The 26,257-nt window shown below is 49.2% G+C and overlaps 1 protein-coding gene across 1 annotated transcript; it reads right to left on the reverse strand.

Annotated features, from left to right (window-relative positions):
- Positions 1 to 12,741: 12,741 nt before the first annotated feature.
- Positions 12,742 to 22,814, reverse strand: RHBG (Rh family B glycoprotein). The gene is made up of 10 exons (XM_039368671.1): positions 22,542 to 22,814; positions 20,262 to 20,448; positions 19,261 to 19,411; positions 18,142 to 18,289; positions 17,472 to 17,638; positions 16,830 to 16,967; positions 16,461 to 16,594; positions 16,189 to 16,310; positions 15,456 to 15,529; positions 12,742 to 14,731 (listed from the first exon to the last, which is right to left on the reverse strand). The coding sequence occupies exons 1-10, from the start codon at positions 22,729 to 22,731 to the stop codon at positions 14,651 to 14,653; spliced, it is 1,392 nt and encodes a 463-aa protein (XP_039224605.1). The 5' UTR covers positions 22,732 to 22,814; the 3' UTR covers positions 12,742 to 14,650.
- Positions 22,815 to 26,257: the final 3,443 nt, after the last annotated feature.

The raw sequence follows: 26,257 nt of genomic DNA on the forward strand, positions 1-26,257 counted from the left end.
AGTCCCACCCCCCCCCCCGCTTCAGAGCGCCGGCGGGCCGCGGTACGTCCCTGCCCAGCGGCTCCGCTTCCCCCGGGCTCTGGCCCGGCGAAGGCCCTCCGCCCGCTCCACACGCCTTTCCCGTTCAGCCGGCAAGCGCGGGGCCAGGATGCCGACCCGACCGCAGCAGGCAGGTGGGCGAAGGAGCGAGCGAGCGAGCGAAAGTAGATGCGGCGTCGGAAGGGGCTGGGCGGCCCGCCGGCCTGCAAGGCTCGCGGGGAACTGGGGGGGGGGCTGTTTCTTACCCGCCTCGGAGATCCGCGGATCGGAGTCTCTCCCCGGCCTCCGTAGTGCCGCGGTCAAGAGGACCCGGGAATGAAGCATCCGCACCGCCTCCGCGCCTCTTGAAGAGCCGCGGGCGCGTGGGGTGACGTCGCCGCCAGCGCTGCTCTCAGACGGAGGCCCGCCCCCGCAAAGGGTCCTTCCCCCCCACCGGCCTTTGGGGGAGGGGGAACCGATCGGGGGCCAGAGTCTCCCCCTTAGGGACCTTCCAGGGAATTAATTGCCCCCCTCCACCAATCCCCCCGACGGCCAAGGCTGGTGGGTAGCAGGGAGACACCGAGCGCTCTCCTTCCGAAGCCGAGAGCCTCCCGGCCTGCGATTCCTCACTTCAATCGCTTGCTAACAGCGAGGGCCATTAACCAGTGGAACAGCTGGCCTCCCTCTCTGGAGGTTTTAAAGGAGAGGCGGCCACTTGTCTGAAATGGCATAGGGTCTCCTGCTTGAGCAGGGGGCCGGCCTAGAAGACCTCCAGCTCTGCTCTGATTCTGAATTCTGGCCGTCAGGGCAGCGGGCCTCGAGAAGCCGGGAACCCTTGGCAGAGCCGTCTGCGGGGCTGAGGCGGCGGCAGCGGATAGCTTCCAGGTGCGGCCTTTGGAACCTGAGCGCGCAGTTCGGCTCTGCGTCCCTTCCCTTGATCCGGAGTGTTGAAGCTCCGACGCCTCGCCTGTGTTCCCGCGAGTTCTTCTCCCAAGGGGAAAACAGAACGGGATTGGCTTTGGTGTGAAGCAAAAGTGAGGATGAACGTCAACCTCGACTGAGAATTGAAGAGATGCGTGTCATGGTAAACCATAATAGTGGGAAACGGGCTGGCTCAGATACCCGGTTAGCCCCAACGGGCAGCCTTGGGGAAGGAGGCGAGCGACGCTTCTGGGCCTCCGGGCGCTCCGTTTCCTTGGAGGAGGAGTCGGAGTCGGAAGGGGCCGCGTTTGGTATCTGGAGGCCTCGGGAGCAAAAGAAGCCACGAGAGCACCAGGCAATCCTACCCCCCCCCCTACTTCATTTAGGTACCTGCGCTAATCGAGGTCTGGGGACGCAGCTCCCCCCCCCCGCCCTAGCGAGTGGTGCAGGCTGCCCGCTCTCCTTTCGCCCTTCGGACACGAGACGGCCTATCCCCGTGGCAGCCGGCGGGCCAGCTCTGTCGCAAACACGCCCCGCCTGTCTGGCCGGTCTCACCGGAGGGACTCCGGTGGAAGTACTCGGCCGTCCCGGCAGCCTCTAGCCGGGTTCCGGAAAGCCCAGGACCCCAGCCCTACAGGGTCTCTGGCCGCGGCCGCTTTTCGGGGCGCGGCGGGGTCTGCCAGGGGGAGCCCCTGCCGGGCGGCAGGAAGGCGTTTCTCAGGGCGAGGCTTCCGTGTCCAAGCCCGACTGGGAGGGAGGGAGGGAGGGAGGGCGGGGGGAGAGGCGCCCTGGGCCGCGGGAGGGGCGTCTTCGGCCCCGGATTCCTTCGCCCCCGCCCGCCGCCTCACGCCTTGTTCGCCCAGCTGCCCCTCCTGCTTGGGAAAGAGACGGGCCGGGGCTTTCTCAGCCGCTTCCCCCGGGCTCCGCGTCTGCCTCGGACGTGTCCAGCAACCCACGGCTCTCCCGCTTTGTTTCGCCGCCCCTCAGCCCGAGGCGGCAACCACGTGGCCCGCCCTTTCTCTGGGGCTGCCCCCGCGGGAGGGCTCGTTAACAGAAAAGCGTCTCGGCATTTAATTCTAATTAGGCATCTTCGTCTCGCCGAAGGATCTGCAGGCATCTGTCGCGCGCGATGAAGAGGCCCTGATGGAGACGCGGGCTCGGCTTACCAGGGACCAGCCACCCCTCCTGCTACTCCCAGGGAGTCCTTCAAAACCCGCTTCCCTTTTCCAGACCGTTGGAAGCTCCCGGGGCTGCGGCCTGTCCCTCGCTTAAAACCCCCACGGGGCATTTTAGGGCCCCTTAAAGGTCCACATTCAGCTGAGTCAATTTACCCAGAACCCACCTTCCTGTGGTCATCTCAGTCCAGGCTGGACCCTCAAAGGCTCCTTGAAGCCCCAAACAGAAGAAGGGCTCGAGGCTGGTCTGAAGCAGAAGCAGCCTGGCCCAGTTTTATCTGTCCTCATTAGCCCGATTTGGAAGGCCAGCCAAAACTGCAACCTCAAGCGAAAGTGTGAAAGGCTGAGGGCCCCATTGTGATACTGGGAGGAGCTCTGGGGAGACCCAGCCCAGATAAAAGGGATGGAATGGAGGGATGGAAGATATACATTTCTTCAAATGGGGGATTCGGTAGGTAAGTGGGCGCCCGGACTGGCCCTTCCTGGAAAGAAGATGGAGACAGGCCAAGCGGCCTTGCTTCTTTCTCTCTGGCGTCTGCTACAGGTGGGCTGAGCCCCAGGTCAGTGGCAGTGAGGCAGAAAATGGGGGTGAACAGAGCAACCACCTGTCACTTTTCAGATCTCGGGCTCTCTCACCGCCCTCCCTAATTCCTGCCTTGGCAGGCTCTCCCTTGGGGTTCCCTCAGAAAGCAAGTCCACCAAGAAGTGGATCTGCGCGGGCTGTGCTCGGTAGAGCCTGATGTCCAGAGAGGGAGCCAGGACACGGCCTTCCTTCCCGGTGACTGAAGCAGCCTACACTGCCAGCTCCTTACCAATGATTGGCCCCTGAGCTCATAGTACCTTAGGGTTGGCTGTCCAAAGGAGCTTTTTCAAGAGGCAACTGGCTTTCTCGTTTTTCTTTGAAGACGTTTCTTCTCCAGTTCTCAGCTTTTTGGATGAGAAACGAAACGTCTTCAAAGAAAAACAAGAAAGCCAGTTGCCTCTTGAAAAAAAACTCCTTTGGGACAAACATGAGCTTAGACTCCCCAGAGACACTTAGAGCTGGTTGGCCAGAAGGGAGGTTTTCATCACAGAGAATGACCACGCAGGAGACTCATCTGTCCCTTATTTCGGATGTCCCTTGTTTTGGCTGTGAGCCGTATGGCCACGGCTGCTGCTGCTGCTGAACGCAACGGCCTGAAAGGGGCAGCTGCCCAAAGCCGCAGTCCAGCAACCTCCCTGCCAGCTTAGCTGCCGAGCCAGGTACTGAATCAGCAAGCCAAACCAGCGCCTCCAGCTCTCCAGACCGGCCCCCTCCAGCCCACCGCATTCTTACGCTGAAGGCCGGGCGGACTTGCTGGGCAGAGTAGAAAAGCAGAGCACCGCCATCTAGTGGTCCAACCCGCATCTGACACTCTAACTTCTTGGCCTACCCGTATGCCAAGAATGAGAAACGGCTCGGTCTCTAGGCAGAGATGTCCAGCTTCAGTTTATATCTATAGGAGTGGATGATAGGCAACTACTTGCTTGGCAAAAAGATTTATCTGGGATGCTAAAAAGAAAAAAAATAATGCAACATTTCCCAAGGTGCAAATTGTCTGTTGGAAACTTTGAAATACTTCTCTGGAAGGAGAAGATACAGCAGTTGAAATACATTGATATTATGGATTGAAACAATTAGAAGAGATTAAAAAGCCACATTATTAAATATATTCTCTTCTTTGGGTAAAGGAATCAGTTTAACTATCTCTGCTTCTCTTTGCTGTGGGGAATAATATATCTGTTTTGGTTTTTTTTACCCTAAGGGAAGAAGACACTTTTTTTTAGTTTTAGTAATTTACTAATTCTAGGGAGTACTCAGGTATTATATATAAAGGAGAAGAGAGAAAACCCTTCATTTTATAATCAAAACCCAAAGTTAGCTCATTAAGTTTGACTCTCTCCCTTGAGTTTAATACCCACAAAATAGATCTTTTTCTTCTCATATTTTCAAATCCAGTCAATAGTATTTTACAAACTTTGGAAATTGTTCAACATTATTTTAAAAACCAGAAAACATGCATTTACTTACATACTCATGTTATATATACAAAACTAATTTAAAACTTACTTTCAGTATATACATCAAGCTTTTTAAGAAATTCATTAATTTTAGGTCACTCCCTCCAGCTCATCTTCAAAGAATAGAGTCTTTTTCCTGTTCTCAAGAGAGTCTGTCAGATCTTTTTTCTTGAAAAAATTTTCAGCTTTATTTATATCCATATAAAGAAAGTCCCAAATTTGTTTTATTTGACATTGTAAGTTAGTCTGAAGCAAATCTTCCCAGAATAGGGTGTCCTTCACTAAGATAGTTATTGTATCTTTTTTTCTCAAAGCATTCTCAATATATCCATAAAGCAAAAGTATATTTAATCTTGTCTCTATTTTGAAATTGCTTCCGGATTAGTGCTCGAAACGAAAAAAAAATGAAACTTTGATTCTGTTTTTATGAACTAGATAGGCTTATTGTTATAGAAACGATTTGTATATCTATTGTGTAAAAGTAAAAGGTTGTGGTTGTAATGTTGTTACCTTGTTGTTGTTGTTAATTGCGAAGTTGTGTCTGACCCATCGCGACCCCCATGGACAACGTTCCTCCAGGCCTTCCTGTCCTCCACCATCTTCTGGAGTCCATTTAAGCTCACGCCTACTGCTTCAGTGACTCCATTCAGCCACCTCATTCTCTGTCGTCCCCTTCTTCTCTTGCCCTCCGTCTTTCCCAGCATTAGGCCCTTCTCCAGTGAGTCCTTCCTTCTCGTTAGGTGGCCAAAGTATCTGAGTTTCAACTTCAGGATCTGGCCTTCTAAAGAGCAGTCGGGGTTGATCTCTTCTAGGACTGACCGGTTTGAACGCCTTGCAGTCCAGGGGACCCACAAGTTCCATAGTTCAAAGGCCTCAATTCTTTGTCGCTCAGCCTTTCTTATGGTCCATCTTTCACAGCCTTAAATTGCAACTGGCAAAGCCATGGCCTTAACTCTATGCACTTTTGTTGGCAGGGTGATGTCTCTGCTTTTTAGTATGCTGTCTAGATTTCCTCCCCAGGAGCAAGCGTCGCTTAATTTCTTGGCTGCAGTCCCCATCTGAGGTGATGTTGGAGCCCAGGAAAATAAAATCTGTCACTACCTCAATTTCTTCCCCATCTATTTGCCAGGAATTGAGAGGGCTGGATGCCATGATCTTGGTTTTCTTAATGTTGAGTTTCAAGCCAATGTTTGCACTCTCCTTCTTCACCCGCATCAAGAGGCTCTTTAGTTCCTCTTCACTTTCTGCCATTAGAGTGGTATCATCTGCATATCTTAGGTTGTTGATATTTCTCCCGGCAATCTTAATTCCAACTTTTGATTCATCTAGCCCTGCCTTTCTCATGATGTGCTGTGGTGGTCTCCCATGGAAAATGAGACACGCACGCAGGTGGTATCTCGGGATGAGAGTCCAGAGCTGACTCCAGCACCCTCTTTTATTGTTACTAAGGTTTTTACATCACACAGCATAATCATAAGACGTATATAGGGGTGGTTATAATGTATCAAATAACAGACACTCTCCAGATACAAGGCTACTGCAGGTGTTCTTATCAGAGTCTGTCCAAAAGGCTGATGAATGTATCCTGTGTCTGAAACAGTTATCTCAGGCCCTTGTGGGAGATGCCCATGGATAGATGCCCATGGACATTTGTGCAATTAGTCCCACATCTCCTGCTTTTCTGTTTTTTCAATGTTACTCACTTCCAGTTCCAGAAGGGATCTTGATTCACTGATTAAGGCGTCCTTCCTAGTGGAGGGCGTAACATTTTTGCACATTTGCAGGAGGGAGGGAATACATTGAATGCAACAACATAGCAATACAAATAATATCAAAATGGTTACTATAATAGAAATCAAAGATCGTAGCCAGGATCCATCCGGTAGCCAGGACCAAAGGGCACCCCAAATATCCACGGTGCCTGATCCATCGCTGCGTAAGGGATTATTTTGGAGCAAAGATTCCATTTTTCTAGCTGTAGCAGAAATATTAGGTTGAAAATCATGTATATACATACAACAATGAGAATGAATTAAGGCACATACACCGCCTTTTGCTGCTAAAATAATATCTAAAGCATACCGATTTTGCAAAACTACTTCCCTTATTTCCCCCATTTCTTGATTAATCATTTTAATGCTGTTAATTGTTTCATTAAACATATGAACAGTCCAATTGTTAAGCAAATGAAGGTCTCTATAGTTCATGGCAACTCCTAGATTGGGTAGAATCCCTCTGCTGATTTGAGTCTCTAAACTACCACCCAATGTTAGGGGTGGATCCGAGGAACCAGTGTCACGTTTGTTCCGCAGGCGTCCATCAGGGAGATGAGGCAAAGCATATACAGCAGGAGTCAAAAGGCCCAGTGTACAGGTGCCTTTCCAATCCTTAGGCACCTGGCGATAAGCTCTACGGCCACATAGTAGCCACATATCGGGTAACTCATAATAACCCTGGTGAGACTCATTAGCAAATGTTATTATGGATTCCATGTCAAGGCAAGCCATGTAGGTACTGATGTTTGTCCATTGATTGCTTCGATAAGTGTCATTTATCCTAGTAAGGTTGCTGTTGATGGATTTGCATCTCTTTGCTGAATTCCATATAATAACTTGTTGACAATTACTATAAGTTCCCAAATAAGTAGCAGTACGGAATAGTCCTGTGCTATAAAAACAAAATCTGGCAGGTTCCATTATACGAGCGCCCACAGCATATGTCTTATTCAATGTCTCTGTAGTTATGCTCCACAGCTGCTTCCATCCTGTTTCATTGAACGGAATGGCATGGAAAATAAGGCCACCACGACTGTCACCAGGAATTTGCATGCAAATCCAACAGTTCGTGACGTTAAGTGTAAGAGCAGTGCGCCTGGCATCCCGTACAAAAGCATTAAAAGCCCACAGTCCCTGATCCTCATATGCCTGGCTGAGGTGGTGTACGTTGAGCCATATAAGGACGAACACAACGAGCTGGAGTCCAAATGATCTCGCCATGGTCGTCTATTGCAGCATAGCCTCGACCCCAAGTAATGAGGGAGGCAGGCCCTTTCCAGGTGGGATCAGGCAAACGTCGATAGTATACCTGGGGGCGTGAAGAATCTGTGGGAGAAGCAGAAAAATGCCTGCTTGCGGCAGTTGAGCCAGGGGTGCCAGAAACATTCAAAAAGTTTAAGGTAAAAAGTACAAGATTAAGAGTGTTTTGTATCCCAGGCAAGCCGGGGGTATTTTCCCCTTTCTTTTTTCCATGCATGTCTAGAGCCCTTTTTATGGTCTGATTGGCTCGTTCCACGATCGCTTGACCAGTGGAGTTATATGGAATGCCAAATTTATGAATAATAGACCAGCGAGAGCAAAACTGCGCAAAGGAGGTGCTGGTATAAGCAGGAGAGTTATCAGTCTTAATTTCTTTTGGATTGCCCAGGGTAGAAAAAGTACGAATACAATGATTAATAACATGTTTAGCAGACTCACCCCTTTGAGGGGTGGCCATAATAAAACCTGAATAGGTGTCAATGGAAACATGCAAATATTTCCAAGGGGCAAATGGCAAATATTGTGTAACATCCATTTGCCAAAGTTGACAGCTCTGCGTCCCTCTTGGGTTGACCCCTTGAGGAACAGAGTGTGCTTGGAGGCTGCAGGTGGGACATTGTTGTATGATAGCCGCAGCCTCTGTAGCTGTTAAAGAAAATTGTTTCATTAAAGCCTTCTTATTTTGATGAAAATATGAATGGCTGTCCCATGGAGTTATGGGAGATAAAACAAGGACGGAAACGTCCTGGTGAGTGGAGGCAGCCGAAGCGGCAGCATCCGCCTTGGCATTGCCTTCGGAGATAATACCAGGGAAAGGTTGGTGACTTCTAATATGAGCAGGAAAAAAAACAAGTAGAGCGGGAATGAAGAAGGGATTGGAGTGTGAGAAATAGACTGAGGAGAGAGTCATCCAAGTGAGGGTGACACATATGAATCAGATAAAGAGGTGAGAACTTTATATACATAAAGACTATCTAAAATAAGATTAAAAGGTTCAGAAGAAAAAGTTTGTAAGGCCAATATTGTAGCAGCAAGTTCAGCACGCTGAGCAGAAGTTTGAGGAGGAGTAATTTTTGTGTGCCATTGTTCACCCTCCTTCCATACACATGAACCATAAGTCTTGCTACCATCAACATACAGGGTGACAGCATTAGGAATGGGAGAGGAGGAAATGGGAGAATACAGAGAAATTGAAACATTATTAAGGAGTTGGAAGCGAGGGTCAGAGGGAATATGACAGGAAACAGATCCTGCCCAGTCAGCAAGAGAAAGTTGCAATACATCTGAAGAGTATAATTGAAGCAAGTGCCTTGGGGTTGATTCCCCTTTTGGATTGCAGCTGCAAGAGTGTCCATTTGAAAAGCATTGGTTCCCACAATGCGACAGGCTTTAAGAAAGTCTGCCAGAGTGGCCGTGGGGCTGGAAACAATTGGTTTAAGAATGGACTGGCAGTCTGCATTTGCATGTTCATAAGCCAATTTTATGAGGATTTCATTTGCTGCATCTCTGTTTGAAATTTGACGTTCAATGGCAACTTGCAAGCGATTCACAAAGTCTGCATAGGGTTCAGTTGCAGTTTGGCGAATGGCAGAAAAAGATTGAATTGGGGTGCCAGACTCATCAACACGAGCCATGGCAGAAAGAACACAAGCATTAATGATACGAAATGCAAAGGGAGTAAAAGCTTGAGCTTGAGCATTAAGGGTAGCAAAATTACCTTCCCCAAAGAGTTGTTCTGCTGTGTATTGTGAACCTGGGTGATTAGCTCTCTGTTGTGCCTCTCTTTTATATTCAGATTCAAAGACTACGTATTGTGTTCCGTTAAGAAGCATGTGGAACAAATCTTTCCAATCTTGAGGTAACATTCGATATGCACTAGCAATTGAATGTATTAGTCCTCTAGTATAGGGACTGGTTATGCCATAATCTTTTGTAGCCTTTTTCAATTCTCTGATCATAGCCAGGGGAAGTGCCTCCCAACCCACTATTAACCCTTTAGCAGTCTGTTGGTAATTAACAGGGAACAACTCTGTCTCGAATAGTTCAGAAACGCTTAAATCACCATTGTTTAAAGCCTTTTGAAAAGCACCACGGATGATTCCAGGAGAGAGAGAGAAAGAGAGAGAGAGGAGAGAGGAGGCAACGTGGCAGGAACAGGAGAGGTTATTTGCTGTTTATCAGAATCCATAAAATTTGCAGGGACAGAAGGGTTAAAACCAGCTCCAGGGGGTAAGGGAGTGGCCAACATAACAGACGGATTTTTATACGGTGGAGGATCTAATAAAGGCTGATGAGGCAATTCAGCATAGGTTTGAATCAAAGTATAGGCAATTTTCCAAAGGCATAAAATCTCTGGGGGGGTTCTCGGAGACTGGTGGAGAATAGTACCAATTTTCCTCCATGTATCTATTTTTAAAGATCCAGACTCCGGATAAAATGAGCAGTTAGCCCATACGTAAGCAAGCAATTTAACAGCCTCAGATTTAGAAAGGTGACGGGTTAATTTCTGTTCCTGATCAGTAAGATATTTTTTCCTGCCAAGTAGCCTCAGCTCTTCCACATGCTGCTTTTGAGCGTGAGACATTCCACCCCCCATACTTACGAAGAGGAGTCAGTTGCCAGCAACTTCGTCGGGTGCACCAAGCCTATTCCAGGCGATAAGTAAAGGGTTGGCAGGGACGTATCCTTCAGTGGATCACGTCGGGGTCACCAGATGTGGTGGTCTCCCATGGAAAATGAGACACGCACGCAGGTGGTATCTCGGGATGACAGCCCAGAGCTGACTCTAGCACCCTCTTTTATTGTTACTAAGGTTTTTACATCACACAGCATAATCAAAAGACGTATATAGGGGTGGTTAATAATGTATCAAATAACAGACACTCTCCAGATACAAGGCTACTGCAGGTGTTCTTATCAGAGTCTGTCCAAAAGGCTGATGAATGTATCCTGTGTCTGAAACAGTTATCTCAGGCCCTTGTGGGAGATGCCCATGGATAGATGCCCATGGACATTTGTGCAATTAGTCCCACAATGTGCTCTGCATATAAGTTAAATAGGCAGGGTGACAGTATACAGCCTTGCCGGACTCCTTTCCCAATTTTGAACCAATCAGTGGTTCCGTGTCCAGTTCTCACTGTTGCTTCTTGATCCGCATATAAGTTTCTCAAGAGACAAATAAAATGGTCTGGTACTCCCATCTCTTTAAGAACTTGCCACAATTTGTTGTGATCCACACGATCAAAGGCTTTAGCAATGAAGCAGAAGTAGATGTTTTTCTGGAACTTCCTAACTTTCTCCATGATCCAGCATATGTTGGCAATTTGATCTCTAGTTCCTCTGCCTCTTCGAAATTCTGCCTGTACTTCTGGTAGTTCTCGATCCACATACTGCTGGAGTCTAGGTTGTAGGATTTTAAGCATAACTTTACTAACATATGAAATGAGTGCAATGGTGCGATAGTTTGAACATTCTTTGGCATTGCCTGCCTTTGGAATTGGATTGTAAACTGACCTTTTCCAATCCTGTGGCCACTGTTGAGTATTCCAAATTTGCTGGCAAATTGAGTGTAGCACTTTTACTGCATTGTCTTTTAAGATTTTGAATAACTCAGCTGGAATACTGTCACCTCCACTAGCTTTGTTGTTGCTCAGATTTCCTAAGGCCCATTTCACTTCACATTCTAGGATGTCTGGCTCGAGGTCAGTGACCACCCCATCGTGGTTATCTGGGACGTTAAGCTCATTCTTGTATAGTTCTTCTGTGTAGTTTTGCCACCTCTTCTTAATCTCTTCTGCCTCTGTTAGGTCCCTGCCATTATGGTCCTCTATCATGCCCATCTTTGCATGAAACGTTCCCTTCATATCTCCAATTTTCTTGAAGAGATCTCTGGCCCTCCCTATTCTGTTGTTTTCTTCTATTTCTTTGCACTGTTCATTTAAGAAGGTATTCTTATCTCTTCTAGCTATTCTCTGGAATTCTGCATTCAATTAGGTGTATCTTTCTCTTTCTCCTTTGCCTTTCGCTTCCCTTCTTTCCTCAGCTATTTGCAAAGCTTCCTCAGACAGCCATTTTGCTTTCTTGCTTTTCTTTTTTTTTGGGGGGGGGATGGTTTTAGTTGCTACCTCTTGTACAATGTTGCGAACCTCTGTCCATAATTCTTCAGGCACTCTGTCTATCAGATCTAATTCCTTAAATCTATTTGTCACCTCTACTGTATATTCCTCAGGAATATGATTTAGTTCATACCTGAGTGGCCTAGTGCTTTTCCCTACTTTTTTCAATTTAAGCCTAAATTTTGCAACGAGAAGCTCATGATCTGAGCCACAGTCAGCTCCTGGTCTTGTTTTTATTGACTGTATAGAGCTTCTCCATCTTTGGCTGCAGAGCACATAGTCAATATGATTTCTATGTTGACCGTCTGGTGATGTCCATGTATAGAGCCGTCTCTTGGGTTGTTGGAAAAGAGTGTTTGTTATGACCATCGTATTCTCTTGACAAAATTCTACCAGCCTGTGCCCTGCTTCATTTTGTACTGCATGGCCAAACTTGCCTGTTATTCCAGTTATCTTTTGGCTTCCTACCTTAGCATTCCAATCCCCCATGATGATAAAGACATCATTTTTTGGTGTTAATTCTGTAAGGTGCTGTAGGGCTTCATAGAACTGGTCAATTTCACCCTCTTCAGCACCAGTGGTTGGGGCATAGATTTGGACTACTGTGATATTGAATGGTGTGCCTTGGATTCGAACTGAGATCATTCTGTCATTTTGGGGATTGTATCTCATTATTGCTTTTCCTATTCTTTTATTGACTATGAAGGCTACTCCATTTCTTCTAAGGGATTCTTGCCTGCATTAGTATACCTGATAGTCATCTGAGTTAAATTCACCCATTCCTGTCCATTTTAGTTTGCTGATTCCTAAGATGTCGATGTTCAGTCTTGTCATCTCTTGTTTGACTACATCTAGCTTGCCTTGATTCATGGATCTTACATTCCAGGTTCCTATGGAGAAAAGATCTTTACAGCATCGGACTTTCCTTTCACCACCAGATATATCCACAGCTGAGCGTCCTTTCGGCTTTGGCCCAGTCGCTTCATTCTTTCTGGCGCTACTAGTACTAGCCCTCTGCTCTTCCCCAGTAGCATATTGGACACCTTCCGACCTGAGGGGCTCATCTTCCAGCGTCATATCTTTTTTCCTTTTAGTACTGTCCATGGGGTTTTCATGGCAAAGATACTGGAGTGGTTTACCATTTCCTTCTCCAGTTTGTCAGAACTCTCTGCTATGACCTGTCTGTCTTGGGTGGCCCTGCATGGCATAGCTCATAGCTTCACTGAGTTACACAGGCCCCTTCGCCACGACAGGCAGTAATCCATAAAGGGGGTTGTTACCTTGTACTGTGCTAAAGTGAGTCAGAAGTCAGTACCTTTTCCTTTTTTCTTTTCTTCTTTACACTGTCCCCCATTTTCCCTCCTCCCTCTTCTTTTAGTTTTCTACACTTTTTTTCCTTGCATTTTATACTTTGATAAAATTAACAAAATAAAAAACTACATTATAAATCGTTTAATGAAAATTTGGGGAAAGTACAAGAACAGATTTAATCCTGGATTGTCACAATTGGCTGCAACATTTTAAAGTTGTAGAGTTAATCAGTGGATGCTTCATAATTTGTATGGATTTCAAGATTTGGGGGAGGGGGTCAATAAAACCAGAATGAAATCTTACGAGAAGATGGCTCAAGAATGGACTGAGACCTTTCACTTCAGGCACCACCGGCATGGCAGCACTTAAGGAAATGCAGAAATCTCCTTCAGGGGTTGTTGTTGTTACTATTATTGTTATTGTTGTTACTGCATTAGCCAATAGACTCTTAACAGAATCTTAATGGAATAATCTTAATACAATTCAAAGAATGTTTTAATACAACAGTCTAATATTTATTAGAATTTAATTTTAAATTATTGATAGAATTTGATTCTGAAGGTGAACAAATTATAGTTTGTGTGATTAGACAAATGCATAATCTGGATACAAGCCCTGATATGCAATATCAATAGTACACTAATATTAACTACTTCAAACAGCATGCTTAAAATTTTGGTGCAAATATTCTTTCATTGATATATTACTTCAGTTATGATTGTTAAAATGGCTCCCAATTTTTCAAAATGTATTGGAAACATGATAAAGAATTTTTCAGCTGAAAGTGCCAAGCTGAAAAAAAGTCAAAAGTTTTCAAAAGGAAGATATCTTAAGGTAAAATACATTTATCTTGCCTTTTATTTGCTCTCCAGCTATTATATTGCCAAATTCCATAACATTTACTGAGTTAACTTTATTTATGTTGTCAATATGTGAAATATTGAAAAATTGCAAACCCCCCCCAATGTTTCCCCAAAGACTGGCTGCTGACCCCGTGGGAGCCCCAATAGGGGGGTCTGATAACCACCTCTTGACGGTGACCTTTAGGAAAGCCCAGATTGTCTCATCATTCATTTCTTTTACTAGGTTGCTGCTTGTTGCACACTCTCAGTTGCAGGCAGTTCTCGACTTACAACGGTTCATTTTGTGACCGTTCAAAGTTACAACGGCACTGAAAAAAGTGACTTATGACTGTTTTTCACACTTAACGACCATTGCAGCATGGTCAAAATTCACATGATCAGAATTCAGATCCTTTGCAAATGGTTTATATTCATTTGTATTTAATTTTATTTATATGCCGCCCAATCCCAAAGGACTCAGGGCGGCGTACAGAGTTAAAACAATCATAAAACAATAAAATAATACAGTCATACCGCGAGTCCGATTCATGACGGTCGCCATGTCCCGGGGGTGTGTGGGGGTGTCACATGATCCCCTTCTGCAACCTTCTGACAAGCAAAGTCGATGGGGGAAGCCAAATTCACTTAACAACCGTGTTACTAACTTAACAAATGCAATGATTCACCGTGGGAAGAAAAGTCATAAAAAGGGGCAAAATTCACTTAACAAATATTTCACTCAGCAACATAAATTTGGGGCTCAGTTGTGGTGATAACTTGAGGACTACCTGAATTTGGTTCTATTTCTGATTTGCAGTATGGAATCTATGTTGAAAAGCAAATAGGATTCTGTAAATTGAAGGGTGGTTGTGAAAGAAAACAAGCTTTAAAAATGACATTGGCTGCTGTTGGCCTCGGAATATTTTTTAGTAGCTGATGGCACAACTCTAGAACCTGTGAAATAATCAGGTGGAAGACGGTGCTTCTGAACCGGTGCACCCAAGTCATTGCAAATCATCTCCTGCAGTTGCAGGATTTCCAGGCAGAGGCCAATCCTGGAAGACGCTGTTGCTCCAGCAACAGAGTCCTCCTTGCTTTCATCAAGGCAAAACCTGATAGTTTGGACTGACTGCTTTTTTGGTGGTTGGTGGTGATGGTGATGATGGTGATGTGAGCAACCCTGATCGACCCTGTCAGGCGTGGGTGGCTTTGTCTGCCTCCTCTATGCTCAGAGCTTCCACGCCCTGGAAGCCATCATGATGTTCTTCAGGCACCTAAGTGAGGCCAAAAGGGGAGGGGCTGAGAATAGCATCTTCCCCCCCCCCTTCTCTCTGTCCTCCATGCTTGGAACACAAAACTTTCAGGCAGCCTGCAAGCATGCAAGTTCAAAGCCTCTTTTGACTCCAGCTTTTGGTACTTCCCAAAAGAACCGAACTAGGATGTCTTTGGCCCTCCAGAGGTTGAGCTGACCCTTCCAGCCCACACTGACCTAACGTGGTCCACAGCCTCAGCAGGACCACCCAGCCTCTCTGCATGGCCACCATTTTTCCTTTTCTCTTCTAACTTGAATCGTGTGGCTGTGTTTGCACCCAGATTGAGGTTAATAAAACAATAGGTCTGATCCCTTAACAGAGCACATTAAATAAAACAAAGCTTATTTGCATTCTGTTCATACAATGAGCTTAGACTATAAACAGAATCACAATTTTTCCAATCTCATTTTAGCTTAGTCTAGCATGTTGTGTTAGCAGAGCTCCTGTGTTTCATTCTGGGAGAATTGATGCTGGCTAAGTTACTTGGGATGTGATGGGGGGGGGGGAATGTCCCTTCCACCGTGAGGTCCCAGAGAAAAGCAGGCTATAAAACCCATCCATCCATCCATCCATCCATCCATCCATCCATCCATCCATCCATCAGCCTCTGGTCTCAGGGGAATCCACAGCATCGGATGCAGGCTAAGCAGTAGCTGGCTTTGACCCCAGGGAAGCCTTCAAATACCTCCCAATAGATTTGATCCTCGAAGCAGAGAGCATCTGGGGGTGTCCCAAGGCTTCGCATCTTCAGGACGGCCCCTAAAAAAAAGAGAGACCAGCCAGAAGGAGCAGGGGATCTGCAGCATGGGGGGGGGGCTTCTTATGGTGGCCTATCCTGGGAGTCCCACTTCAAAATGGGATTGGCCCACCCACTCATGCCAGCATACCAACCCTGTTAATCCAGGAACTTGGCTGGGGGGTCCAGAGGAAGAGCTTTTTCTGCGGTGGATTCTATCTTTTGGAACATCAAGCCATTCAAGGTGAGATCCGCCCCACCCTCTTAGCCTCCCAAAATTGCCTCAAAACCTGTTTCTGCCTACTCCACCTCACTGGGGTGACCCATGGCTAGTGGACTAAGGAGAAGATCCCACCTCCATGCCATCCATGTACCAGTTCCTACTTTACCCAATTTTTGTTAATGTTAAGGTTTTTATGGTTTTTATATTCTTGTTTTTATGATGTTGTAAGCTGCTCAGAGTTGCCTGATAGTAAGATGGGAGGCATATACATTTAATAAATAAATAAAAATGTCAGGACTGCTTCTCAAGCCCCTTGCAGTGGTGCAGGTCTGGGGCCCGCATCTGACTCCCTTCCGAGGTCGCAGGAGACTCCCAAGCTGAAAAATGTCCCTGTGGAAACCAGGATGAAGAGAGTGAAAAGAGCTGCAGGGGTGCTTGTCTGCCCTGCCCCCCACTCACCTACCAGGCTGCCACCGATCAGGGCCATGCCCAGGGAGACCAGCAGGCCCAGCAACTGGAAGAGAGACTGTCTGACGGAGGTGCGTTGCCCAGAGGCCACAAGGGGGAAGACGTCAGCCATTCTACGGAAGCAAGACGGCCCCGTGAGCCAGCACAGCCCTGGCAGACCACCACCGTGGCAAGGCTTCTTTTGGGAAGAGAGCCAGGCAGGGAGGCAGGGAGCTGTACCTCCCTAGTCCTAACCCTCTGCCTCACCCCCCAGTGCCACTCACCCTTCTCCGTAGTCATCTGGGGTTGCCAGAGCGGCCACTAGGGCACCAAGGAGGCCACCGAGCACGCCGGGCATCCCATGCAGGTTGTGTATCCCGCAGGTGTCCTGGATTTTCAGCCTGGCAGCCAGGATGGGCTGTGCAAGAGAGAGAAAGAGGACCCTGCGCTTTGGGGCAGGAAGCCTTTCAGCCATGCTGAGAACTGGGCCTCTCGGGAGGGGAGCCTCCTCCTTGCCTGGCTGGCACCCGGTCCCTGCCCATCTCCCCTTCTGCGCTCTGCTGCCGAATCGGCTCCTTTGGAAGAAGAGGCTTCTTCCGGAGACCCGAAGAGACTGCAGGCAAAGCCTGGCTCAGGCATTTGGGAAAGCCTACCGTGAGGAACTTGAAGCCGAGGGTGGCCACCAGGCCAGCCATGCACCCAGCGATCAGGGCCCCAAAAGGAGTCACCGCCATCTCGGCTGAAGTGCCAACGATCACCCCGCCAGCCAGGGCGGCATTCTGTATGTGAACCTAGGGGGGAGGGGAAATAGAAGTGACCCAGGAATTGGGGGCAGGAGCTAGAAGTGAATGAATTCCAATCTCATTTTGCATACCTTTAACTTAAAATTCAATTCCATTCAGTAAATGATAAAATACAGTATTAATAAAATAAAATGGGAAAGTAGGAGACAGGATTACTAGGTATGTTCACTGTCTGGAGTTTTTATACACACACACACACACACACACACACACACACACACGGAATAAAATAATGTTGATGTTCCCTGTAGTTAATATCCTGTAAACCACAGCAGAAAATATCGGTTAGTGTAATGGAAGAGATGTCCACCCCCCATCCTGCCCCCTTTGGCTTTTAAACCAGAGGAGCTGCTACAGAATCTGGCAAAGCCATGCGCACACATCCCTGGCTTCAATGATCTGCAATCTTGCCCCCCCAACATCTGGGGCCACAAACCAGACCCTCCCTCTGAGAACAGAGCTGCCTCAAGACGAGAGCATGGGCTTCCTCACCATGTCCAGCTGGCCTCCGCGGTTCACCAGAGCGGAGATGGCAAAGGTGGTGAGGGTGCTGGATGCCAAGGAGAAGTAGGTGTTCATCACTGTCCGCTGCTGGTCATCCCCGTGGGCGGTTACTGCTGAGTTGAAACTGGGCCAGAAGACCCACAGGAAGAGAGTGCCTGCCAGGGGCACAGGGAGATATGATTTCTGTGCCCCCAACCCTCGAAAGGGGCAAAGCAGCTCTTCCGCTTAAGGGTCCTCCAGTTTCCGAGAGGGGCTTACAGGTTAATAAATATGTGCACTCCCCGGGGAAGGGATGGTCTTGTGCAGTCATAATGTACTAGAAACCAATAAACTCTCCATAATTCAGAGTGGATAATTCATAGTCCAAGGTGATGTCTACCCTCAGACCGTTTACTGCAGACCTTATGCTTCCCTTGGATTTTTGTTGAACAATTGCTAAAAATTAGCAATTTAATGGAGTATTCAAAGAAATTGTAACCTGACCAAGTGAGGTTGAAGATAATTATAAGCAAACCTAGAAAGCTCCAGCTGGTTCTTCCAAAACCATAAAAGACCCGCTTAGCCCCCCTCGACATACTTGCTCTGCCCACTGGACCCTCTTCGGATCCAGCTGCTCTCCTAAAGGCACAAAGCCCAGCAACCCCTTGGGGAGCCTCACCAATCATAGCAAAGAGGTCCGAGTGGTAGGCGGAGCCTTCCCGCTGCCGGCTCTTGTCCAGGTGGGGTCGGAAAAGAACCCGGGACACCATCAGCCCGAAGTAGGCCCCAAAAGTATGGATGGTCATAGAGCCCCCGGCATCCTTTACCTGAGCCAGACAGGAGGAAGCAATACCTGCATGTGGCCAGCATATTTTTCAGCACCAACAACTTCTGAAGTCATTTAAAATCAACTGCCTCCTACAAGGCACCTCCCAGGAATGTAATCAATCTTTACTCCCACAATTCTTTATTTGGAGATGTGTTTATTTATTTATTTATTTCAATTATTTGTAGAGCTGTTCATCTCGCAGCAGTGGCTCCCAGCATAGCCATGTCCCCCTGATAAAAAGCACAACCTCAGAAACCAAAAGCCACATCCTCACAGAGTTCACTGAATCTCCTGGTCCAAATGCCTGGGCAAAAGAAAGGGTCCAGGCTAAGAGGGTCCAGTGAGATCTGATGATGGAGCATCTGTGTGATGTTTAAGGTGTGGATGAAGACTGGGGTCTGCCTGATGCCTGGAAGATGGCCGTCCTGGGCCCTATGCAGAGGGAAATGGGGCCAAGGTGAAGACACAATCTGCTAGAAGACACAGGTATTCCAAGAGACCTCCTGCAGCTCCCCCTTTCACTGAGAAATGGGTGATGTGAGTGGGTGGGGGAGAGGAAGCACATTCTTTGGGGCTGAAGAGTCAAGCAAAAACCTATCAGGAGCGTTGCACATTATGTAAATAACAGTGATGGGATCTGGCACTGAGTGGCAAGATGGAGCGTAAAGAAGATCATAAGCCTTGAATCAGTCCTGTGGTGCAGAACTGTCCTCCCTAATTCTTCACAGCCTCTATCAGAAAGTTACGCAGAGTGTGCTTTAGTCCAGCAAGATTCTGTCTATTTAGGCCAAAAAGCAATAAGAAACTGCTTTCAGCATTTCCATACGTCGTTGTTGGTTTCCCATGCCTGACAAATTACATAACCTTGTTTTGGGATCTAAATGGATGTGCGAACGCAGTTTCTGAGTAATTTTGTATTACAGTTCCTTGCTCTGGGCCCATCCCCTCCAGGGGAGCCCAGTAGCTCACCTGAAGGATGCTCAGCAAGATGTACTCATTGAGGCCGAAGAGGGTGACTCCCAGCCCAGCCATCAGCAGCAGCTGAACAGGGCTTGTCTTGCCCAGCAGCGCCCCAAAGGAGACGAGGACGGACCCGGCGCAGAAGTCTGCGTTGATCATGCTGGCAAGAAGATAGGGCAGGGGAGAAAGGGCTAGCAGGAGAGTTCCCTTCTCCCATTCATCCTGACTGTGTTTGAGTAAGGATTGCCAAAGAACCTGCACTTAAAATGCGTGAAAAAACACCACCAGGTACGGGGAGGTTGTGGGCTGAAGCGGGGAGAGAGTGGCTTCCCCAGCCTTCCCGCTCAAAGGGGGACCCAACGCTGCCCAGGCTGAGCAGGAGACGAAGGCAACGATAGAGCAGGGTGAAGCCACAGGTTGCCAGGGTGGGCTGTGCTGGACACGGCAGGCGAATCTGGAGCTACAGGTCTTCTGGCTTGACACAGGACCCCTCCCTAAATCCCTAATCCCAGATGAAGCCCCTCTCAAGGTCTGGTCGGGGGCAGCTCTGAGGTCAAGATGGCAGGCAATGGGCAGCACTTATCCGCCAGGAGGCCAAAAGAGCTTTGAATCCAACCCCTGAGCTATCATCTACTATCAGCGACAGGGACTCCCTTGTGTGAGCTGCTGACTGTCTTCACGCTACGCTTGCTTGATTTTGATCTTGGTTGCTAGTGCCACACCTTGATTGGAATTGGTGTCTGCAGTGATGGTCAAACAAATTCAGATGGGGAGCTTCATGGCACACTTGGGCTTTTTTTAACCACACGCTGCAGATTGGGCAGCCTGTGTCTGGACGAGGGAGTCTCTCAAGTCCACAAGAGGCTGAGGCTGAGTTTCAGGCAAGTGGCCCAGCTGCAGAGGGCCGTGCCAGCCCCCACTCAGCTCCCTCTTCCTGTCCGTCTGCTGCCCTGCTTAGGCTAAAACCCCCTCTTTTGCAGGCTCGAGGAGGCCAAACCTCGCTTGCTCACCTTTCTATTCCCACGTGGATTTTGCCATCGTGAAAGGTGTGGAAAAATCCCTGGATGAGGACAGACCACTGGAGGGCAAAGGCAGCGATCAGAAAATTGAAAGCCACTCCACCGAAGCTGTAGCGTTTCAGGAAGGTCATCAGGAAGCCAAAGCCAAGGAAAACCATGGCGTGGACGTCTTGAAAGCCTGTAGGAGGGGAAGGGGTCAGGTCAGCGGAAGAAAAGCTCCGGGGTCTCCACGCTGAGGGGCTGCCGGCACCGGCTGAGCCTGGTCTGACAGTCAAACTCCTGCCTGACTTCCTGCTTAGCTTTACCTCTCCAGCCGGGCTCCAGGGTTGCAATGGAGCCGGGCGGCAGCTGCATGCTGTAATTGGCTTCAGGCTGATAAGAGCGAGTGTGTGCATCAGCTGCAGGGCAGAGTCTGTAAACAGCTCGGCAGGTAAGGCTGTGCTGCAGCTGCTCTTGGCTGGCCCAGCGCAGACCCATCTCAGGGGCGCTGTAGCCAGCATGGGTGGTGGCTTGTGGGATTCGCCAGCTCCTCCTAAGTTTAACCCTAAACCAGGCTTATGTGAAATCAGATTTTATAATTCCTAATATAGTCATAATTGGCCTTTGCCAATTAAGGAACTAGCAATGGTGGAGGTCAAACTATTTGTGGTGTGAAAGAAATGAGGTTTTGTTCAGGTCAGGGTAGAGCAGGGTTTCTCAACCTTGGGAAGATGTGTGGACTTCAGTTCCCAGAATTCCCCAGGCAACATAGCTGGCTGGGGAACTGTGGAGCTGAAGTCCACAGATCTTTAAGTTCCCAAGGTTGAGAAACCTGGAGCGCCTCACCCCGTTGCATCTCTGCTGCTCAGGACTGGGCTGCCTTAACTATCCAGGGGAAGAGCTGGAGGGGAGATGCCAGCAACTGTGGGTCAAAGTGCTGATGGTTGCCAAAGGGACAACCAATGTGTCCTCAACGAGAAATGGCCATCCAATCTGGGGCCTTTTAGATGAAGAACAAAGCAATGGGAAGAAGAAAATGCAGAGGGAGAATTCTTTTTCTGTCTCCCAAACCAGCTGTCAAACAAAAGTTATGCTTAAACTCCAGGTAATCAGCCCATGGAACTTTCCCACACAAGATCTGCTGGCCTTTCTACAGAGGGGCCGGATAAACCTGTACAGGATGTCTTGCAGACACAGCCTGGGGAAGGGGCAGCCTCTCTCTGGCTCTTGCTACCCACCAGGAGAAGTAAAACTTCCAGTGGATGGACAGATGCTGGGGTTGGACCCAGCAGGGCTCTTTGGCATCCCGGCGCAGCCAGAGCCAGCAGGGACAGACCGGGAGGAGGAAAGAGTGGCGTGTCCTTCTGGGAGGGGCTGGGTAGGATCAGCCGGATCCCCAGATAGGAAGAACGGATCCCGCTGGACCCAAGGCCAGCACAGGCATACTGGGCTGGAACCACAAGCCGGGGCCCCTTTGGGCATCTGCTTACTTCCTCCCCAAAAGGCAAAGTTGGGTGTGTTGGGAGGGGCAGAAATCAGCTGCCTCTCTGGCAGCCATTTTGTGAGTGTGCTCATGACCTGATCAAATCATGGCTCCGTTGGTCTAACTTTGGGAAACTTGTTTGCTAATGCTGGTGATCCTAAGGCAGCTTTTCTGTCTCCAGCCTTTTCTTCCTTTTCTGCCTCAATGCCTGTTACAAAAATGATGTGACTGAATCAAGATTTAGTGGGTTTTTTAAGTGAGGTGCATAAACACATCCATAAACTGTGGTTTCTAAATGGAGGCAGTAGTCAGTCTTGGGTGCCTCCCCAAAGTTAAGCAAGTAATATGGATGGAGACCACCAGGAGGCCCCAGGTGTGACTGGGAAGTTGTGAAAGGCATCTGTAGGAAATCAAAGGCAAACAAGAAACCAGGACTTAACTCAAAAATACCACTCAAAAAGCATCTTGAGGCAATGGTAACTTCCACAATTCCCTGGGGGAGGATTGATCACAGATGCCACTTTGCACTGAGAGAGAAGGGATCCACAGACAATTTCCAAAGCTTTGATTTCCTCCCCCCCCCCAGAAACAAAACTGAGGCAAGAGCTCTAAGCTCTGGAGAGGAGATGGGGAGCCTTTGGGGGAGGGTCATGGCTCATCCTAGGCAGGAGGGGCACGGTGCCCCAGATTTCGGAAAGAGGGGCGTTTTCCTGGGCCCTCATTCCTCCTGTGCTCCCAGTGGTCTCTCTGGTTGGACCCGCCACAGGGCGCCCTGGCAGGAGGGCGTCTCCTGCACAGGAGATACTCACTTGGGTAGCGGGGATAGAAGTCATTGTCCAGAGGGTCTTTGCTATGCAGCTGCATCTCCTCGTGCCACAGCCGGGGGCTGGTGTGGCTGTCGTACTGGACGAAAAAGGCGAATAGGAGGACAGTTGCCAGCTGCAGGAGAGCGCAGAGCAGGGGCAGCTTCACTCTCAGGTTGGTGGGGTGGCTGGACATGGTGGGAGAGCCGTGCAGAGGAGAGCCAGCCGTGAGCGCACTGTGAGTGCCGGGAGAGGCTGCTCTGCTTTCCTGAGCACCTTGGGAGAAGGAGGAGGAGGAGGAGGCACCCTCCTCGGCTGTTTGCTCACTGCTTACCCTGGCCGGGAGCCACCTGCTCTGGGGCAGGGCCGGCTGGGGAAGTACGGGGCGGGCAGGGAGAGGGGGAGTCGCAGGCGCATCCCAGCCAGGTGAGGGAAAGCTGGCTTCGGCATCTTCTGCCTGCCAAAGGGCGAAGGAAGTAGGGTGGCCTTGGCATCCCAGGGCCGTGCAATTGGGGGACTCCCTCTTTGAACCCAGGGGGTCTTGAAGGAAGGGTGTTCCTGCAGATACAAAGAAGGACCTGGAGACACCTCCCCAATCTGGATTGTGCCAATTGCTCCCCATGGCATCGCTCTCCTGGTGCCCCGGGCGTTTTGTCAGGGAAGGGCAGGGCAGGAGGCTGCCAAGGGAGAAGGCTCAGAGACTTTCCCCCCAAACCAGCCCCAGTTTGTCCATGGAGAGAAAACAGCCACAAAGGCTTCCCTGCAAAAGAGGTTCTCCAGACCACCCAGAGGAAGTCCGTGGCTTTCGTGGTCGGAAACTGAGCGGCCACGGGAGACGGGGGGGGGGAGATCCCTGTGAAGTGGACGAGTTGCAACAGGGTGTTACAAATGGTGTGATGCTGTGACCAGCATGCAAGCGGGTCAGAGGGGCCTCATCCTGAGCCTGGATTGGAAGGAAGAGAAGGATGCTGGGCAAGGAGTCCTTCCTGTGCTGCCCCCTCCCAAATAGCCACCACGCATCTGTTTCTGACATTTGTGTGCCTCCCGGTTCCCATAAGGACCTCAGTTTTCACCCATGTTGCTGAGCAGGTCAGATTCTCTGGGTGGCCCTTGCGCACAGCAGAGGGCCCTGGGGACATTGCCCCCCTTGGCTCCCTCACCACTGAGCCCAGACTTTTCCCGTGCTCCCATAGCCAGGCAGATGCTGCCTTTTGCCCTAGATGGAAAGCAAAGGGCATCCAAGTGAAAGAAGCCGTTACCCAGTTAATCATTAAGCTTGCCGCTGGGGTCTGTTTATCTTTATTCCTCATCTGTGACATGTTGTTTCAAGGTTTTGCAATCTCTCCTTGTGGTGGGCTCTGCTCCTGGGACACTCTGCCCCCACCCCTGAGGGCCTTAGCAGATTCTCTCCCCCCCCTTTCTGAGTTCAAACCACTAGTCCCTAGCCTGGGCTTGGCAGGGCTAAGCCGTTTCCAATAGTTGCACTGCATGAAAAAGCCAAGGGAGGGGGAGAATGTTCTTCTCCGCAGGTATTCCACTCATGGGAAATGCCAGATAGCAATGGGATGGGGGGGGTGGGGGGATCTGGCAGAGGAGCCAAGGGATCCCCCTGCATTCCTAGAGTCCACACCAGGGTCCAGGACTACTCAGGCCACCTTCGCGGGGGTTGCCAAGGGCCCATTATTGATACATACTACATCCACGTTGGCTTAAACTTACTGCCCTTCCTTCAAATTAAGGGAAACTTTGCTCATCCTTTAAGCCTTTAAATGGTTGTTGAATGTTTGCATAACTGTCTCCTCACCAGAGAGGAAAAACTGAGGAGAACTCACCTCTAAAGTCCAGCAATCTGCTTTCCTCAATTGAGGAAAGACTGACAAAACGGGTCTAGCCCACTTTGCCCCCAGCCACCTGCCTCAGCCCATTCCTCCTCTGCTGGCCCTCCCCCAGCCCTTCTCCCTGGCCCTCTACCCCTGGCCCTTCGGCCCGACCCATTCGCCCAGACGCCATTTGTCCCAGGTCTTTCACTTGATGGGACAAGGAGCTGCTAGCCAATCGGGTGGCAGGTGGCAAGGATGGCTCTGGGAAGGGTGTGAGGGGAATGCGATTGGTGACAGGTTACGTGAGAGAGAAAGATCTGGGGGGGGGGGAATGCGGCAGGCAAATTATGATTGCATGCTGCTGTGAATGGTGGTGGCACTCAGTGGGGTGAGGGGGCAGCCAAACTGCCCATTTGGCATCAGGCCAGCAGGATCGAGTGCAGAGTGTGGGGGGTGGCAGTCGAACTGTGCAATCGGTTTTAGGCCACAGTCCAGGCGCAGAGACAACAGCACTGGGGAGATGTCTGTTGAAAGAAAAATCTTCATCAGGGTCCAGTCCAAGCCGGGAATAAACAAAATGGAGACTGCTTTAGAAAGAAGGTTGTAGTTTACTGAAGAGCAGAGCCAGACAGAGGGCTCTGGGAAAGCTGACCACATGTTGCTGGGAGTGGTGGGTTTTTATATCTCTTGGGCTTTTAATTTTGTTTCCTGTTCCTGTGGCGTGAACTTTGACATTAGGTTTGGGGTGCCTTTCTGGTATTCTGATGGTGGTGGGTTAATCCTAATATGTCCTAAAGGTCATATCTGCTTTTCTGTGGCTGTGGCTGATGGCTTACTTCCTGTGTTGGATTTCTTGGGTGAGGGGTGGTTGATTCTAGGGATTTTTGTCTTTCTAATCCCATCAATTCTAAGCTTCCTGGCTCCAATCTTTCTGAAAGGATTATCACATTTGCATTTCTACAGACCTGGTTTCTGTTTGGGTCAGAGAGACCTGGGGGGGGGGTGATTTCTGCCTAAGATTTTCCATTATTCCTTTGGGGAAATATAATATTCTGCCTTTTTAATATCCCCCAAAATATTTCTTTCCCTAGGGGGGCTGACTTCCCACAATAACTGCTTCTCATTAAGTGGACCCCATTGGCCAAACACTGCTTGAGAGTTTAGGAAGAGGACATCCAAGCAAGATGTTATGAAAAGAAACTTCTGCTCTCTGGACCAGCCTAATAAGCCTCTCTTGAAAAGAGACGAGATTCAAAGGAAATCCTTCCAGGGCCTTTGCAGGAAGTGGGCATGAGGGCAGGGTCTTCTTTCTGCTATCACCGCCTTTGCCGCCTGTGACATCTTGCCAAGAGTATGACTGTCTCAACAACCCAGGACAGCTTTGGGCTGTGGCCTGACTTGATCCCACAGTGGGGAAGGGCCAGACCCTCTCGGTGCTTCTTCCATGCTCCTAAGCTCCGAGGCTTTCACCAGGGCTTCTGACCTGGGCAAGGCCCGGCAGGAATGGAATGAGCAAAGAGCTGGCAAGTAGGTTGACAGGCGTGTCCTCTGAAAGTTCAGGGCAACAAGCCACCTTTTAGCCAGGTATTCCCCTGGGCAAACCTGGACCAAAGTGAGCAAGAAAGAGAGGCAGTTTCTCATCCGTCGTGTGGCAGTCGCTATGGAGAGCATGAGGCTGCCTTTTGCAGAACAGGAACCCATCAGATGCACAGCAGCAGATGATGGACTCTCATACAAGCAATGGTTTGTTTGTGCTGGAGAGAACAAAGTGTCCCAAGCCTTGGCGCATTGTCACATGCAGCCAGGACCACGCAACAAAGGCTCAATTCTCCTGACCACACACATGGCGAGTGGTGTCCTTCCTCCCTTGCCCCCTTTGCAAGGGACCCTAACCCAATGAAC

This window comes from Crotalus tigris, unplaced genomic scaffold, assembly GCF_016545835.1.
Source record: "Crotalus tigris isolate CLP2741 ecotype Arizona unplaced genomic scaffold, ASM1654583v1 scf7180000020888.614114, whole genome shotgun sequence".
NCBI lineage: Eukaryota > Metazoa > Chordata > Lepidosauria > Squamata > Viperidae > Crotalus > Crotalus tigris.

Excerpts from the sequence above, each read along its gene's own strand:
- RHBG (XM_039368671.1), bottom strand. The coding sequence starts at position 22,731 with ATGTCCAGCCACCCCACCAACCTGAGAGTGAAGCTGCCCCTGCTCTGC. Across the intron at positions 16,968-17,471 it reads GCGGAGGCCAGCTGGACATG|GTTCACATACAGAATGCCGC; the intron begins GTGAGGAAGCCC and ends CCTCCCCCCTAG. Across the intron at positions 16,311-16,460 it reads CCAGATGACTACGGAGAAGG|AATGGCTGACGTCTTCCCCC; the intron begins GTGAGTGGCACT and ends TTGCTTCCGTAG.